Raw genomic sequence first — 18,637 nt, forward strand, 5'->3', positions numbered from 1 at the left:
AATAAAAATCTCCCTGGCCATTCTCTGTCTCACCCAGCGTCTTGATATTTTTAACTCATTGCAACACAAAAGGAACAGAGTGATCTGTGCCAGACAGGGCATCCCTTATTTTGCCAGTTTCCCCAAAATGTTACAGCTCCTTCCATCCTCATCCCCACTGGAGGTGGCGCTTCCAGACTGAATGAAATTTTATCAAGCTTCAGCATCTCTGGGCGTAAAGACATGTCTCCACTTTCATTTTAGCAATATACTATTTTCATTGTTTTGGTGATGAAGTATAAATAATTAAACCTCTCTTTCTCACTGGAGTTAAATATGTCTTTATAAACAGCCAAACAGACTGTATATAAATGGTGTTTCAATTTATCATTGTTTGGGAGCACTTTGGAGAAATGATTGCTATCAGGAAGGTATCTTGTAAACTATTAATTTTTCACATTTTCTGTTTTTCATACCAGGTCTTGCACAGTCAGGTTCTTGGGGTTGTTTTGATGAGTTTAACAGAATTGAGTTGCCTGTCTTATCAGTAGCAGCCCAACAAATTTATATCGTTTTGACAGCAAGAAAAGAGAGAAAAAAACAGTTCATTTTTTCTGATGGTGATTGTGTTGATTTAAACCCAGAATTTGGAATCTTCTTGACAATGGTGAGAACATAGGCTTTAAATGCAATTTGATTTAATTGTTACAGACTTAAATAAAAGAAAGCATATATTAGTGGGTAAATGACTGACTGTCCAGAGGTCATGAGCTATTCTCACTTATTGAATTATGTTTTTTTGAGTAGTAAAAGTATCCCAGACAAAAGATAAAATGGTGGTATGTTCATGATAATGATAGCTACTGTTTATTGAGCACTTATTATGTGTAAGGTGCCGGGTTTAGTGTTATGTGTATTGTATCAGACAGGATAGCTGCAGTAACAAACAATCCCCAAGTCTTAGTGGCTTAAAACCACAGAAATTTATTTCTCCCTCACACCACATGTCTGTTGTGGGTGGAGAGGGCAGGGTTGGCTTTCTATGATCCTTACTCTGGTACTATCTTGATCACTGCTGGTTGCTGTAGCAAAGGAAAAAGACAACATGAAGAATTTTGCTCTGGTTCTTAGAGTTTCTGTCCAGAAGTGACACAGGTCAGAAGTCATTGGTTAAAGCAATTTCTATGTCCACGCCTAACTTTAAGGGGGTGGGGAAGTGCAGCCCTGTACTGTATTTTGTATGCTGGGTATTTTATAACTGAGGTGCCCAAGACTCAGGGAGATTTAAAAACTTGCTCAAGTCACACACCCAGTTAGAGAAAGACGTTACTATCTGTGTAACATCAAAACCTAACTACTTAATCTTTAGGTTTTTTCTTGGGTTTTCTCTGACACTTAATAAAGGATGATGGAAGTGATTTAATATCTCCAAAATAATTCATCAAGGTTCTATACCAAAGAACTGTAACAAATTCAGTTACCATGTGATTGGGGGCAGAGCTTTGAGATACAGTGTTGTAAAGATAGAAAACCGAAGGCATGAATAAATAGAATTTCCTATGAATTGGAGCAGTGAAATTAACGTTAAACCAGTTTTAATGTTTTTATATGTTCTCTGTACAGTTAAATCTCTAAATTTCAAGATAATACAAAGTACTCTGAGTTTTAAGAGTTCCAGTGGACGAAGATAAATTATAGGAAGCAAATTGGGAAAGTTTCTGATAAGCTTTATTATAAGCGAATATCCGGTAAAGCAGTTGGGGATAAATGATAATAATCCAGTAGTGGTCAGTTATAACTGAGGAAATGGGGTGAAGAAATTTACTCAGTGTGATGCTATGGTCTAGAAGAATATAAAAGGAGTTTAACATTCTCCCTGAAGTAAGAATGTTGGAAATATCAATTAGATATTGCATTAGGCTGTGAATAACTGAGACATGCCAAACAGTGGCTTAATACGTAAGGATTTATTCCCTTAAGATCCTTCTAGGTTTCTACTGAACCGTTTTTCATCTTCACGGTCACCTTATGACCAAAGATGCTACAGAAGCATCTCTGTTTTGCTGCAGTCAATTGATTGAATCAACTCCCTTCAAACAAATATAAAAGGATATTTTTTACCATGTGTCCGTTTGTATCTCACTGTGTAAAATTTAATCACACCAGCTGCAAGGCAGGCTGGGAAATTTAGTTTTTAATCTGGGTGGTGATGCACCCAGCTTGCCTTGGGGTTCTGTGGCTAGGTTAAGCAGAAGAGAAGGAGTGTTGAGAGGTAACCAGTGATCTCTGTATTCCCAGCGCCTCACAGGGTATCTGGCCTATTGATAGTGCCCAGTAAATATGTGGGGGTTGAAGGTTTCTTAATGCACATTCCTAAAATAACTGACCCCTCTTTGCCTTCCTTGTCTTTGAACCGTAACTTTCCCTTTGGACTTTTGGCTCTGACGTATCCTCAGCCTATTGTTACTTACTATGCCTTGGCTTCCTTTCCACCTCTACTTTTGACCTTTTCAATATTTTTCTCATCATATTCCTATTTCCCTTCACCCCCATGGTTTTTTTTTAATGGTATTTTGTCAGCCAAAGAGTTCTATAATTCTGACTGCAAAGAATAATTGAAGAGATAAAATAAAAATCACCTAAGTAAACTGATCAATATGAAATGCTGAATTTTCTTTCTCTTTCGATAACATACTTTAGGTCATAACTATCCCAGTATTTATTCAGTTTTCTTTTCTTTTCTTTCATTTTCTTTGCTATTTTCTTAACCAGTAGATACACATATGCTTAATTTTTGCTACACAAAGTGGTGTGTGTGTATGTGTGACTTTATTAGTAAAATGAAAATGGAAATATGTAAGAAGGAGTGGTGTGACGTTAATAAATATACATGGTCCAATACACATTTCTGAGAAAAGAGGGATGTTTTATGAATCTAATGTTTTTCAGTACTACCTTAGAATCTGAACTAGGGGTTTGAAATGTATTTGTATTCATGAAATTAAAATTATATCAACAATTAAATATTAAATATTTTTAACTTTTAGAACCCTGGATATGCTGGGCGCCAGGAACTACCAGAAAACCTAAAAATTCAATTTAGAACTGTTGCTATGATGGTTCCTGATAGACAGGTAAGCCTCAGGATTTAAAAGCATAATACTGTTTATGTTCTTTACCTGTTTTTCACTAAAATGGTTGAAAAATCTCACTGTCTTAATTTTCAGATCATTATGCGAGTTAAACTTGCAAGCTGCGGTTTTCTTGAAAATGTTATCTTGGCTCAAAAGTTTTATGTTCTTTACAAACTCTGTGAAGAGCAGCTTACTAAGCAGGTAACTTTTTATATCTATTTTTCCCCTAGCTATAGAACTTGATTTTTTACTTTGTAGTTTTGCCTTAATAAATGATAATCAGTGAGTTAAAAAAAAATCTCATTGCCTCTTTTCTAAAATATATTTATAATTAATTTGACCTATTGGTTATGTATTTTTAAAACCTTTTTATTCTGAAATGATTACAGATCCACAGGAAGTTGCAAAGAAATATATGAGGAGGTCCCGTGTATTCTTCACTGTGCTTCCTGCAATGTTGACATCTTATAACTGTAGCACAATAACAAAACCAGAAAACTGACATTGGTACAATGCACAGAGTTTACTGAGATGTCATCGATTGTATATGCACTTGTGTGTGTGTGTGTAGTTCTGTGCAGTTGTGCCATGTGTAGATTCATGTAACTGTCACCACAACCAACATATAGAACTGTCTATCACCATATGGTTCCCTCCTGCTGCCCCTTTATAGCCACCCCCACCTCTCTCCCAAATCTCTAACGCCTTGCAGCCACTAATCTTTTCTCTATCTTTATAGTTTTGTTATTTCAAGAATGTTATATAAATAGAATCACATAGTATATAACTTGTTAGTTATGCATTTTAAATCTATTTGCCTCTCAGACTGTATCAGACTGTCTTATTCTCAAAAGATACTTTAAGTGTGAACGCTGTATCGTACAGCTTCATCTTCCCAATGGAAGGGTCACTTTTCAGTCAAAGGAAAGGCGGGAGAATTGAGCTAGTAAAACTTTGCAGCTCAGCCGCTCTAAAACTGCAGTCTAAGTATCAGAATATCTATGTATACAGGATATCTGCATTTAGAGTTTTTCAACTAAATAATCTTTTTTCTCATTTTAGGTTCATTATGACTTTGGGTTGAGAAATATTCTGTCTGTATTGAGGACACTTGGATCTCAAAAAAGAGCCAGACCAGAAGATAGTGAATTAAGCACCGTCATGAGAGGACTAAGAGATATGAACCTTTCTAAATTGGTATCTTTTTTCTCTGAACTCACTCCTCTTTCAGGATTTTGACCTGGTTTCTTTCTATTCAGCTGAGAAAGGGGAGTTGGCTCACGTTATGCCGTGAGATTAATAATTGCAGGGAGAATAGGTGTGCGAAGCTACCACTGTGCTTCTAGAAGAAGGAAAAAAACTCCGTGGCTTTATTTGACCACCATGGCCTAGAAATGCATCTCCTTATCAGTTGTGTGCTGTAAAACAGCCTTCAGCCCCCAAACTTTAGTCCAATCCTTCACCATTATCCATAACGTAAGAGAAATACTAAGCATCAAAATCTGGATTCACAGAGAATCATGAGAACTTTTTGCTTTCTCTGTATTTGACTAGCTTGTCTCAGCTATGTGTGTCCCCAAATGTCAGCACCATTTCTACTTTCCAAAAATACGTTGAAAGTTTGCCTTGGAGATTATAATAGCTATTTCATGGCTTTCGTGCTTGTCACCTTTATGGCCGGGTTGTTTTGAACTAGCTGATGGACAGGTTCATGTGGTATTTATTCAAGGGTTCTATATGCTGTGTATTGTGTCCATGCCCTGGGAGTACCAGGTTGAGGAAGAAATGCTTCTTAGGAAGCTCATACTCTAGTTAGAAAAATGAACAATTAACATCTTTGTATTTCCATACTATTACAAAGCCTTGTCAGGGTGTTGTCTTGTTTGAGTCTCAGAGCAACCCTGTGGGATATGGATGGCTTGTGTGCTCATTGTCATTTTACTTATGAGGGAACAGAGACTCAGAGAGTTTAGAGAGCTCATCCACAGTCACAGTGGAGAAGCAGGAATAAAAATCTACATGACGTTCTGATGCCACGTCCTCTGCTCAGTGTCCTTCACTGCCTCCGTTAGATCGTAATATTCTTGAAACTCCTAGACAAGAATTCCAGAATGCATCAGGGGAGCCCTGGAGAGTAAGGAGAAATCAGAAGGGGTCAGCAGTTGGAAATGGGGTGATCTAGCATTCAAGACATAGCAAATAAGGATTAGAGTCACTTTACTCAAACCTACTGTTTATAAGAAAGGCAGAACTCTGCTCTGATGGTTTTCGAGCCAGTGTTGGATGAGCCAGTCACGCAAGGTTATGGACTTTTTCCTTATTTAAACAAAATATTAATATTCTATTCTTATGGGGTTGGGACTATTAATTGCTTGTTTTTAAGACTGATGTGTATATCTGTCTCTGAGAAGAAAAGCATTCATATGATAAAGTAATGAGATCAAACCTTGGAGCGGTAGATTATAAAACACATTGAATGCCAAGGAACTTTGGGTGCAATGATGTTGGTAATGTGGATTTGGTGGTGGTATTCAGGGAGAAAGTACTAGAGGGTACAATTCTGGTTAGAAGAGTAGTAAATGATTCTCTGGGCATGAAATGATAAGAGCTATGTGCTTCCTAGCTGGTTGATAAATATTTGTTGACTAAGTGAATTTAATCGATGCCATCTTAGGTTGATGAAGATGAACCCCTGTTCCTCAGCTTAATCAATGACCTGTTTCCCGGATTACAACTGGATAGTAATACTTATGTGGAACTACAAGCTGCAGTAGCCAACCAGGTTCAGATAGAAGGTTTGATTAACCATCCACCCTGGAATCTCAAACTTGTGCAGGTAAAGAAATTTTAATCTATTATCAGTATGACAGTAAGTGTGCATTGTTCAAGATTTCCATTTGAGGAGAAGAACTCATGATATTGGTCTTACTTGATGTAAATGTTGAAACTGAGTTAAAATACATCATTTCAAGAAGAGTCCTCAGGGGGATGTGTTGGTCCTAGAGGGATGGATGGGTTTACCCTGCCTCACAGTAATTTACTGAGGTTACTTATACCGTGAGAAGGTTGGATGGTAACCAGAAACTCAAGAATGGTTAGCAGGGGATAGTAGGTTATGAAAATCCAGGGAGATGGAATGATCCAGCTGACTTCTTGTGCTGATCTGGCAGTCTCACCCATGGCTGGGCACCTTCGCAGGGCATGGAGCCCTAGGAATCTGGCAGTGTTACTTTGCTCCTGCTTTGTGTGTGTGAACATGTTCACACCTACTCTACGACTTGAATCCTTTGCCTGTGTCTCTCAGTGTCTTTCTGTCCATCACATTTCATTCTTGTGACAACCACCCAACCACTTCATTAGCAGAGTCGAGAAGCTGTAGCAGACACAAAGTATTAAATCTCTGTGAGGTTGATGCTTTGGGGGTATTTTCCAGGGCTTTTGGAAAATGAAGGAACTGAAACTGTGGAGAGTGTTAAAAACTGCGTTTGAAAAATAACAATTCTTTTTTCAACTTACTGTTCTTGCCAGATTATAAGAAGTGCAAATATATGAGACATATCCAAATCTTACAAGGAAATAAAGTTTAAAAGTTTAAGTATTTTTCATCATCCATGTATTGGAAACCATGTAATTTTTTTTAATTTCTGGTAAAACATCATTTTTTATATATGCATATAGTATACTGAGTACTAAAATCCTAGCCATCTGAATGAGTGGGGGACTAGAATATTGTGTTCTTTTTAGATGTCAATAACATTAGTCTTTAAAATAATGTTACGGCTAGTGCTTTGTTGCTTTTAAACTATGGGTTACAGTAGTAATAAATTTCTATCTAAAATTTTAGGAGAATAACTCAAATTCTACCTCTGATCAGCTGTAAGGCCTTTGACCTCTTATATTTATTAAGGAAACAAAAGATGGGATGTTACAGTAGACACTGTCCACGTTCTAGGATGTCTCCTTGAGTGTCTTTCACCATTTCTCTGTGCCCCTTCCCCAGCTTCCATGTGACCCTCATACACACGTTCACCACTCCCTTCAGAAGGATGGAAGCCACTTGGGTTGGCAGCCCCGAATTGCAGGCAGTGCCGTGCCTGGGAGTTTATTTCCCACCCACCCCCCAAACCAATCTCTCCTTACTTAAGGACTGACGGATGATGGAGTAGGAAGGTCAAGCTCCCCTGCCTCCAGGTGGAACAAACACTGAGCTGTAACTTACTTTCCAGAGTGCCCTTCAGGACCAGTCTTAAGTCTGCCCTCTGCAGAATTTTGTCCTCAGTCACGCCTTGCTTGGCTTCTCCCCTCTCCTGTCCCACTTCCCCCACTCCCTTATCATTTTCTCCTGCGAGCATTCCCTGAATAAATCACTTGCACAGGAATCCTCATCTCAAATTGTGCTTCTGGGGAACCACAAGGCAGGTGTGTAGCTTGGATCTTCACCATGATTGTTTGTGTGGCTGCTTTCCACCACCAGGGGGCAATATCATCACATTGCATGCAGAGAAAGTGGAAAAATTGCTGGTTGTGTATCAGCAAACCCAAATCACAAGGAATAGTAGTTTGAGAAGCAAAAACTAAATCCTGAATTAATTATTTCCAAGATGTAATTCAAGTTCCAAAACGTCATTACTTTATTACTTATATCATTTTTATAAGGTGGTGCTAATCTGCTATCCACATCAGGTAAAACAAAAAACATCTTTTTACATTTTCTCATCTTTTAAATAGTGAGCTAGTTACTTTAATGAAGTGCTTATTGAAAGCCTTCTAAATATCAGCACCCTACTTCTATGAATGTCAGCAAAAGACTCATCAGTTACGTTTTTCAATTGATTGTCTCATTGCCTAGTTATACGAGACATCACTGGTACGTCACGGCTTGATGACTCTTGGACCCAGTGGTTCCGGGAAGACGACCGTTATAACAATCCTGATGAAGGCATTAACAGAGTGCGGAAGGCCTCACAGAGAAATGCGAATGAATCCAAAAGCTATTACCGCGCCACAGATGTTTGGCAGACTGGACACTGCTACCAATGACTGGACAGATGGGATTTTTTCTACACTGTGGAGAAAAACGTTAAAAGCTAAAAAAGGTATACATAAACTCTCCTTTGGGATTATTTTATTCCTGCCAGTTTATGAATAACGCAATTATTTGTTGAATTTTCTGCTTTAATTATTTGCAAGTGAAAAGTGATTTTCTGTTTTAATTGTTTGCAGGTGAAAATATTTTCCTTATTTTAGACGGCCCTGTAGATGCCATTTGGATCGAGAACTTAAATTCTGTGTTGGACGACAATAAAACTCTCACGTTGGCTAATGGAGATCGCATCCCCATGGCCCCTAGTTGTAAGCTTTTGTTTGAAGTCCACAATATCGAGAACGCCTCTCCTGCCACGGTGTCGAGGATGGGCATGGTTTACATCAGCAGCTCTGCCCTCAGCTGGAGGCCCATATTACAGGTGAGGATGAGAGACCTGCAGAAGCAGGCTCAGCATCTTTCCATGGTTCACTTTCTTAACAGACAGAGATTCTGTTTCTTTGCTGCAGGCTTGGCTGAAGAAGCGTACTACACAGGAGGGTTCAGTGTTCCTAGCTCTGTATGATAAAATATTTGAAGATGCATATACATTTATGAAACTAAACCTCCATCCAAAAATGCAGCTCTTAGAGTGCAACTACATTATGCAAGTAAGATTTTTGTTTGTGCATTCACTACTTACACTTGAGGTATTTGTTTCAACTTAGTTGCAGCTTAGGGGCATCTGAAATAGAAAATTCGTGCAGTCCACAGAAATCTTCTTATGATGTGGCTATGAAAGCTCTGAGAAGTTTGATTTCTATTAAAGATCTCATTAATGCTCTTACTGCCGTCTCTTTATTATTTTCACTTCCCAGAGGGGTGTTGTCAGGGGCAGAGAAATGAACTGTCTTTCCCACCGTTAAGCTTAGCCACCTTCCCAGAAAGTGCATTCAATAATGAGAGTAGACAGAACAAATAAAGCTGGCAGTTCTACGGAAACATACAGAAAGGGGCTGGTGGCCGTCAGGAAAACTTGGATGGCAATCTTGGCTTTGCAGGTTTAATAAATATCAGATAGGGAAAACTTTAAGCAATTCTCTGAGTAGTTGGTAGTTTTTTTCTTATACTCAGTTTTCCTTATTAGTCTTTGGAAAAAACAGAAGTAATCATAGATTTTTAAAGGCTCTCCCGATTCTAGTGAATAGGTGATTTCTCATTATCCATTCTAGGGTTTGGATTCTCTTAGTGTAAGTGCTGTCCATCAGTGAGGGTGGGTAGGTTAGGAATAATACATAAGGCCCAAATCAATGAATTGTTTAGTGATTACTTTAAACTGCATTATATAAGTAAAAATCTTATCTTGAAATAATTTTGTTTTTAAAAACTGAGGTTGTCTTACCCTAGATGGATTTCTTTCTGATGGGGGTTGGCACACATTTTTTTAAAGGAAAGATAGTAAATATTTTCAGCTTTGCATAATTCTCTGTCTCAACCATGCAGCTCTGCTGTTATATTGTAAAAGCAGCCAGGCTCAATGCGTATGTGAATGTTACTGTGTTTCATTAAAACTTTATTTGCCAAACAGGTGGCTGACCCCTGGGACCACAGTTTGCTGAGCCCTGCAAAATCGTTAGAAAGAACTAAAATCTTTGATCTAGAAAATTTGGAGTAACCAAACCTTAGAACCAGAAACTTTCTTAGTGTAGGCCTTCTTCTTTTCAGATCAGGAAACTGAGACTCAGAGAGATTAGTGGCGTGAGCTGGGGGTAGAAACCACACCTCCAGATTCCCAGGTTAGCATCCTTTACTGCGAGACCCTGCAGCCCTTCTAAACAGATGGCCTTTCTTCTAAATGCTGTTGGCTCTAGGACAGTGATCAAGCAGTATCTGGATATATTTTTTTTCTTCTCTCTTTCCCTCCTTCATTTACATTTATTATTATTTTAAAATTTTTGTATAAAAAATTTAAATATAAAGATTTATTTTATTATGTTTCAAATATTTTCAGTCTCTCAATCTCCTGGAAGGTTTGATTCCCTCCAAAGAAGAAGGTGGTATTTCATGTGTCGAACATCTTCATAAATTATTTGTGTTTGGCCTAATGTGGAGTTTAGGAGCCCTTCTGGAATTGGAAAGCAGAGACAAGCTTGAAGGCTTTTTACGAAATCATGAAAGCAAGTTAGATTTGCCGCAAATACCTAAAGGCACAAATCAAACCATGTATGAGTTTTATGTTACAGATTATGGTAAGCACAGTGACTTACACTTGAAATGAAATGACATTTTTTAAGTGGGAAGAATGTAAACTCTTCTGTGGACAAATATTAAACCAGTTATGAATAACATAATTGCTAATACCATTTTTAAAGGCTATATATGCAAAGAATAGTAGAATTTTCCATATTGGCTACGTCAGAAACTGATATAGGGACTCTTGACTTCTCCTTTTAGAGTGGCCTAAGTGACATACATAAGCTAGCAATACCTCTTGCCTCGCCTACTTTGTAATGCCTGAAGAGGAAAGGTAGCAGTGTAGAGAACACAGACGTTTCATGATGCAAAGCACGGTAATGCGCATAACAGAGCAGTCTCACAACTTCCCTGTGGGAAATGTCAGAATAAGTAGAGAATGAACCAAGCAGATGGTATCCTACTTACATGTAGCAGACTCAGCCAGGTCCAGTGCTGTCACCTCAGCCCCCAGCCTCCCGTGTGTGGCAGGGCCCAGCTCACCTCTCACCAAAAGAAATGCCCGTGAGCATGGTGCCTTTATCCAGAGCCAACCTCCCATTTTTTCTAAGTTCCAGAGAAGAAAAAGTATCCTTCCTAAAAACTGTATTTACCCCTGATTCTTCCTAAACCCCCAAAACAGCAAAAGTATTTTTTTTGTTTTAATGCATAAATCAAAAGGGTAAATACAACAGGAGAATAGACAGTAATGATGACATTTTGAATGCAAGAGAGCAGAAAAGTAAGTGGCAACTGATTTAGCACACTAGGCAAAGGGAAGCCCTAAACCGGCAGAGGGAAGAGTTGAGAAGCAATGTAGTGTACGCCACAGAGCCTTCAAAGGGTTCAGGCATCGGAAACTGGGGTGAAGGTGGAGGTGAAAACCAGAGGGATGCTTGTAAGTCTGTTTAAGAAACAGACCTCCAGGTCCTCTTTCCAAAGCCAGGCTGCTAGACAACTGTACCTACCTCACACTGGCCAAAGAATTATTGTTTGAAGATTGTAAAACACAGGGTTGCGTAGACTTAGGGGACACCAGGCGCATTTGAAGAGTATGAGAATCATGCTGAAAATGGGGATTAAGTGAAAGTTTGTGTTTTAAAGCACCTTTATAAAGAGAGTGAGGTAAATGAATTTTTCTGCTGGCCATCTTTAACAGAATGACCAATAATTCTACAGCAAGTGATTAGATGTATTAAAAATGTGGAGTGATAAAAGGGAGCTCTAACTCCAAAAGTAAACTAGCAATTAAATGTATCCTTAAATCTAGATATGAATTCCTTTTGAATCCAGAGCCAACCGAAAGATAGTTCTTTGAAGAGATCAATAAATTTGATAAATCTCTCATCAGAGATATCAAGAAAAAAAAGAAGACATAAATTAGCATTGTCCAGAATGAAAGAGGAAACATCACTACAGATCCTACAGACATTAAAAATAAGAATGAATATTAGAAACAACATTGTGAAAAATACATTTGACAATGTAGATGAAGTGAACAAATTCCTCGAAAGATAAAAACTACCAAACTTCATCAAGAAGAAATAGATATCCTAAATAACCCTATATCTAGTAAAAAAAATTGAGTTTCTAATTAAAACCTTCACAAAGAAAACTCCAGGCTTAGGTGACTTCACTGGTGAATTCTACCAAATACTTCAGGAAGAAATAATACCAATTCTACAAACTCTTCCAAAGTATATAAAATGTATAAGGAAGAAACACTTCCTAGCCCATTGTATGATGGTATTATCCAGGTACTAAAACCAGAGAAAGACATTACAAGAAAAGGAAGCTTTATATAGATTAGTATTCCTCAGGCACATTGACATAAATTTCCTAATAAAATTTTAACAAATTAAATCCAATAGTATATAAAAGGGATAATATGTTAATTCCAAGTGGGCATTTATTCTAGGAATGGAAGGTTGGATTGACATTTGAAAACCAATCAATATAATTCACCATATTAACAGACTAAAACCCAAACAAACCATACAGTCATCTAAATAGATGCAGAAGAAGCATTTGGCAAAATTTAACATCCTTTCATGATGAAACTCACAGTAAACTAGGAACAGGAGCTTTATCATTCTGATAAAGGGCATCTACAAAAAAGCTAACAATACACTTAATGGTGAAAGACTAAATACTTACCAAGATTAAGAACAACACAAGGATATTCTTTCTTATCACTTCTTTTTTTTTTTTAATTTTTCTTTTTTTCGGATGTACTTCATATTTCAAATTCTGGATACATTTCTTATCACTTCTATTCAGCATTGTATTAGAGATTATAGACAGTGCAATAATGTAGTAAACAAACAAACAAATAAATAAATACCTACAAATTGGAAAAGAACAAGTAAATCTCTCTTTATTTGCAGATGATATGACCATACGTAGAATCCTTAAAAAAGTTATTAGAACTAGTAAATGAATTTAGCAAGGTCACAGGATGAAAGAACAATATGTAATAATAAGCCGTATTTTTCTATGCTCACAACAAACAACTGGAAATTGAGATTTTAAAATACCATTTAAAATAGCATCCCAAAAGTAAAATACTTAGGGATAAATTTAACAAAATATGTGTAAGATCTGTATACTGAAAACCACAAAACTGTACTGAGAGAAATTAATGAAGCCCTAAATAAATGGAGAGAGAGATCATGTTTATGGACCAGAAAACTTGATATTGTTAAGATGTTATTTCTTTGCAAATTGATATACAGATTCAGGGCATCATAGTGAAAATCTCAATAGGCTTTTTTGTTGTTGAAAGTTAGAAATGGATTCTAAAATTATATGGAAATGCAAAGAACCTAGAATAACCAAATCAGTTTTTAAAAGACAAAGTTGGAGCACTCGTGTGACCTAATTTCAAGGCTTACAGTAAAGCCAGAGTAATCAGCACAGTGTAGTATTGGTGGAAGGGTATATATATAGATCAACGAAGGAGCATAGAGTTCAGAAATAGACCCACACATATGTGGCGAGTTGATTTTTGACAAAGACGCCAAGGTAATTCAGTGGAGAAAAGGACTGGCTTTTCAGCCAGCGGTGCTAGAGCAACAGATCAGGCAAATGTTAAAAAAAAAAAAAAAAAAAAAGAGCTTTGACTCTTACCTCACACTATCCACAAAACTCATCTTAATAATTAGCTCAAAATAGGTTATAAACCTAAACATAAAAGCTAAAACTATAAAATTTCTAGAAGAAGGCAAAGAATATTTGTGTCATTGGGTTAAACAAAGATTTCTTAGATAGGATCAAAAAAGCCCAAACCATAGAAGAAAAAATTGGTAAACTGGACTTTATAAAAATTAAAATCTTTTGCTATTTAAAAGTCGCTGTTAAGAAAATAAAAAGTGCTGAGCCAGCCCTGATGGGCTAGTGGTTAAGTTTTGGTACTCACTGCTTTGGTGGCCTGGGTTCACGTCCTGGTCCCAGAACCACACCACCTGTCTGTCAGTAGCCATGTTGTGACGGTAGCTCCCATGGAAGAACTAGAAGGACTTACAAGCAGGATATACAACTGTGTACTGGGACTTTGGGGAGGAAAAGGAAAAAAAAGAGGGAGATTGGCAACAGACGTTAGCTCAGGGCCAATCTTTCCTTGAAAAAAGGAAAAAAAGTCTGCAAAATGGGGAGAAATAGTTGAAAAGTATATAACTGATAAAAGAGCTTTATCCAGAATACATAAATAAGTCTTAACAGTTCAGTAATGTGTAGACAGCCAATCTAAATTTTTTTTTAAAAATGGGCAATAAATTTAAGTAGATGCTTCACCAAAGAAGATATATGGATGGTGAAAAAAGCTCTTGAAAAGGTATTCAATGTCATTGGTCGTCAGGGAAATGCAAATTAAAACTACAATGGGATATCATTATACAGCTACTAGAATGGCTAAAGTTAAAAAATATTAATAATACCAATATTGGCGAGGATGTGGAACAACTGGGACTCTCATAGATTACACAATGATACAGCCACTTTGGAAAATAGTTTGCCAGTTTCTAAAAGTTAAACATACATTCACCATATGACGTGATTTTTTGCAAGGAAACTTGAAATTGAGGTTATTCCTCCAGTGACGAATATTTGCTTTACTGCTCAAATATGTGCTCCTCTGCTCTCTTTCCATGCATTCGTGTACACAGTAACTTTTTTTTTGTACAATCCTGAATCGTAGTATAATCTTTTTAAAGACGTTTAAAATAGCAGTTAAACTCAACAATGCAATATCAACAATGCAAGCAATTCAATTTAAATGGCAACAATTTGAGTATCTCTGACCAAGTTTGCCTAGCCAACAGTGATGGATCGACTGTAAGCCATCGTAGATTGTAAGGCGCATTCCAGAGATGCTAAAATGCTAAATTCCAGAGAAGTTGCAATTCATCCACAAAATTCTCTGTAAAAAAACAAATTTTTTTTCTTAGCATTGATGAAATGTAGTAATAATAATTTTTACAGCAATAATATCAGTCAGTAAGTAAGTCAGGAGTCTGGGTTCTCTATTACACTAAGTTTAGGGCCACATTTGTTTTTCCCATCTCTCACAGCACACTTCCTATGTCCAGTCATCAGTCATTGCTTTCTTGGTCTTTCCCATGCTTTCAGTCGATGTGGATTTCCTACCGGATACTAAACACGTCATTGGTTTTACCACTTGCTGATTCTAATTCCATTTCAGGCCAGATCTCTCTAGGTGAAAAATTTAGCAATTTAAAAACTGACTTTGCAAAGAGGCAAAACAAATTTAAATTATCAAATGCCACATACGTTAGATAAGCAGACGTGTTTACGTATTTTACGAAAATGTTTTAAATACTTAAGAGATTCTGTTGATTGTTTATAACACTTGCATTTTTGTTTTCCAAGACGACTTTCGAAGAATGCAGTTTTATTAAAATCAATTTTTGCTTATTTTATAGGTGATTGGGAGCACTGGAATAAGAAACTTCAGCCATATTATTATCCAACTGACAGTATCCCAGAATATTCATCAATTTTGGTTCCAAATGTTGACAATGTTAGAACAAATTTTTTGATAGACACCATTGCAAAACAACATAAGGTAAGCTTGTTAGTTTCTTAGGTGATTGCAAACCGTGAAGGAAACATCCCTTTTCACACACTACAGATAGAAAAATTAAATTCCAGCACAAGGGGTGGAAGTAGTGTCATTTGAGGGAAACGTTTGACAAATGAACGCCAGGTCCCAGGATACACTTAACTCAGTATCGCCTGAATTGCATACGCCCACCTTGCTAAGGAAAGTGGATGTCTACTTACAAAGTCCTTCCACACTCCTATGGTCATGTGAATACTCACCCATATTTTCTTCCAGTACTTTTATAGTATATGTTTACATTTAAATCTTTAATCCCACTAGGATTTTTTTGATGTAAGTGTAATTCTAAAGAGTAGTTGTATTAAGCTATGGAATGAAAGAATAATAGAATCATAAAATATTTAAAACTAAACACGTTATGACACATTTCAACGTGGTTGTCCTGTGATTGCAGGCTGTTTTGCTCACAGGAGAACAGGGAACTGCAAAAACTGTAATGATTAAGGCCTATTTGAAAAAATATGATCCTGAAGTACAGTTATCCAAAAGTCTGAACTTTTCATCCGCCACGGAACCAATGATGTTTCAGGTAAAACTCATCATTGCCATAGTAATAAGCATAGTAAATATTTTAAGTGATAGTTACAATAAAATGTGTATGCATATAAAACATTTATGTATATTTACCCGTATGTGTGTATATATATATATATATATGCACACACACACACACACATATATATCTCAAAAGAAATGATACTGCAGTTGGCATTCAGGCTGAGATAGAAGCCAAAAGCAAATTGCATATTTAGGACCAATATTGAGGCCGAAGCTGAACTTTGCAGTGTATCTCTTTTCCTATAAATTAATGATTAAATTACTTATTTTTAAAAATGTCACAATATATATTTTAATAATTATATTTATACATATTAAATAAATTCTATTCTGTCTGAAAACCATGCTCATCGTTTTTAGTAATATGGATTGAAATCTAATGCATAAGACAAACCATTTCCTTTTCTGTAGAGAACAATTGAAAGCTACGTGGATAAACGTATGGGAAGCACATATGGGCCACCAGGAGGCAGAAAAATGACAGTCTTTATTGATGATATTAATATGCCTGTGATTAATGAATGGGGAGATCAGGTATGACTAAAATATCTCCTGTAGATGATATTTAATCAGTATTTTTAGTTATATATAAAGAGGTCAATAATCTTCATCTTATGAAGCCTAGTAACAATTCTCAGTCTTCTTGGACTTCTCAGTTATAGCTGACTTTCTCCCTTCTTGAAATCCCTATGCACTTTTCTGCAATATTGCCCTCCTGTCTCCGGCTGCTTGATTTCAGGGCCCTTTCTGGCTCCTCTCTTCCTTTTCTTAGGGTTTTATCCTTGCTCTCTTACCTCTTACTCTACATACTCTCTCTGAGGGTACTTGATGATAGAAAACACTTTTTTTCAATAACTCTACCACCCACCACTGTCCTAGTTGTGATCACCTTTGCACCGCAGAGTCACTCCCCATTAGAGAGCCTCACTGATGCCAGAATTGTGTGTGTTCCCGGTGAGAGCCCCAACACCTCCTTCCCGCCACCGTCTCCTCTGCCTCATCAACACCATCTACCTGGAGCCCCAGGTCCCAGCTCATCCTGAGACCAATCCCCAGACAGCTCTGTGTGGCCCTTCTCTGACTCCATCTCCTGTGCTCCCAACTCCTGAGACCTTCCAGTGTGCCCCCGGAAGCTGTAGTTCATCCACGAAATGCCCTGTAAATTCAACTTCTTCTCTCAACTTTCCCGTCACCTTCTTGCTCTAATGGAAACTCAAGACGCTGCTTTCGTTGAAGACTTCTCAAGTTGAAGCCCTGGGCCCGGAGACAAGGGAGATGTCCTCCTTGCTTCTCGTTTCCCTACTCCCCAAAATCCTTTCAGTCTGACTCCACACTCTGCTTGTTGTTGCGGCCATCCTGGACCCTCAGATCACACCTCTTCCTTCCCTGAAGATTTCAATTCCTGGATCACTGTCACTCCCTCCAGCAGTGTCCCTGTCCCCGGGGCCAGCTTCGTGGTTGTGTGACCCTTGCTGTCGCACAGGAACTCGTTTCAAAGGGCCCTGCACACGGTTCGGTACTCTGCCGTAGCCGTCTTTAAATTCTTAATAACAATTTTTGAACAAGGAGCCTTGTGTTTTCATTTTGCCTTGGGCCCCACAAATTATGCAGCTGGTCCTGCTTGTCATAATTCTCAGGGATGCCAATATCTACGTGATCTTGGCCTCTGGGTTCCTTCACCTTGCCTCCTCCCGATGATCGTGCCTTCCACCCTGTTTGAATTACTCATTCATGCAGTCATACCCTGCACCTTGGCATTATCGGTAACTGTGACCCCTTCATTATCTCAATTTCAAGCATTTTGTTCTCTGATCGTCATGTCCACTCTCTGTAGCTCATTCCTTCTGCTACCAGACCTCCAGATGGCGCTACCACCCATTGTTCCTGCCGTCATGAAACTACCTTCCATTTCCTCACTTCCTTTCCCATGATCCCTCATTATAATCACTGGAGTATACACCCTCTACTCATTTATGAAAGCTTTAACCACGTTAAAGTCCCATTAAAACTCTCTGCCTGCTCTCCACCCACCCGTTCCTATGCAGCTAAACTGCCTGGAGAAACCCACACAATCTGAGTTTCACTTTAAAATTGTGATCATGGACCTCAGCTGAGCTCCTAGTGCTGCCCAGCCGTTATTCTGCACGTCTCATGTTTTACATCCTAGTCCTGTCTGCTCCTCTGCTACACTTCCATTCAGGCTCCTGCTCTGTGAGATGGCTATTTCAAACCTTCTTCTTTTTCCCGGACCTCCGACACCTCCATTTCCTTGCCCTCAGCTGAGCGTAGATGTGTTGCAGCTTTCTTCCTATTTCTCTAGGAAGTTCATTTCTTTCCTTTTGTTTGTTTACTCTCTATATAGTATACTGAGTTTTTATGTTCTACTGGTTACCTAACCCTAGACAGTACATCCTGCATACGCAGAAAATCAAAAATAAAGATAATCAAACCTTTTATTCTCATCTTGCGTATCCAATAACATTTGGACACTTTAATTTCCTTTATCTCTCTCCTGACATCTTTTTATTGTTGACTTATATTTTAAGTCTATATCTCTCTTTTTAAAAAGAA

The 18,637-nt window shown here is 37.8% G+C and overlaps 1 protein-coding gene across 1 annotated transcript in view; it reads left to right on the forward strand.

Moving 5' to 3' along the window:
• The window catches only part of DNAH8 (dynein axonemal heavy chain 8), a 283,921-nt gene that overhangs the window by 136,349 nt on the left and 128,935 nt on the right, over nt 1–18,637 (forward strand). The window contains exons 45-56 of the mRNA XM_070586021.1: nt 459–646; nt 3,027–3,113; nt 3,207–3,314; nt 4,176–4,310; nt 5,788–5,949; nt 7,963–8,209; nt 8,337–8,578; nt 8,667–8,807; nt 10,148–10,385; nt 15,309–15,451; nt 15,903–16,037; nt 16,478–16,600. Of these exons, the coding sequence (XP_070442122.1) occupies nt 459–646; nt 3,027–3,113; nt 3,207–3,314; nt 4,176–4,310; nt 5,788–5,949; nt 7,963–8,209; nt 8,337–8,578; nt 8,667–8,807; nt 10,148–10,385; nt 15,309–15,451; nt 15,903–16,037; nt 16,478–16,600 (1,949 nt within the window). The remainder of the gene's footprint in view (nt 1–458; nt 647–3,026; nt 3,114–3,206; nt 3,315–4,175; nt 4,311–5,787; nt 5,950–7,962; nt 8,210–8,336; nt 8,579–8,666; nt 8,808–10,147; nt 10,386–15,308; nt 15,452–15,902; nt 16,038–16,477; nt 16,601–18,637) is intronic.

The sequence above is a fragment of the Equus przewalskii genome, chromosome 19 (assembly GCF_037783145.1).
Source record: "Equus przewalskii isolate Varuska chromosome 19, EquPr2, whole genome shotgun sequence".
NCBI lineage: Eukaryota > Metazoa > Chordata > Mammalia > Perissodactyla > Equidae > Equus > Equus przewalskii.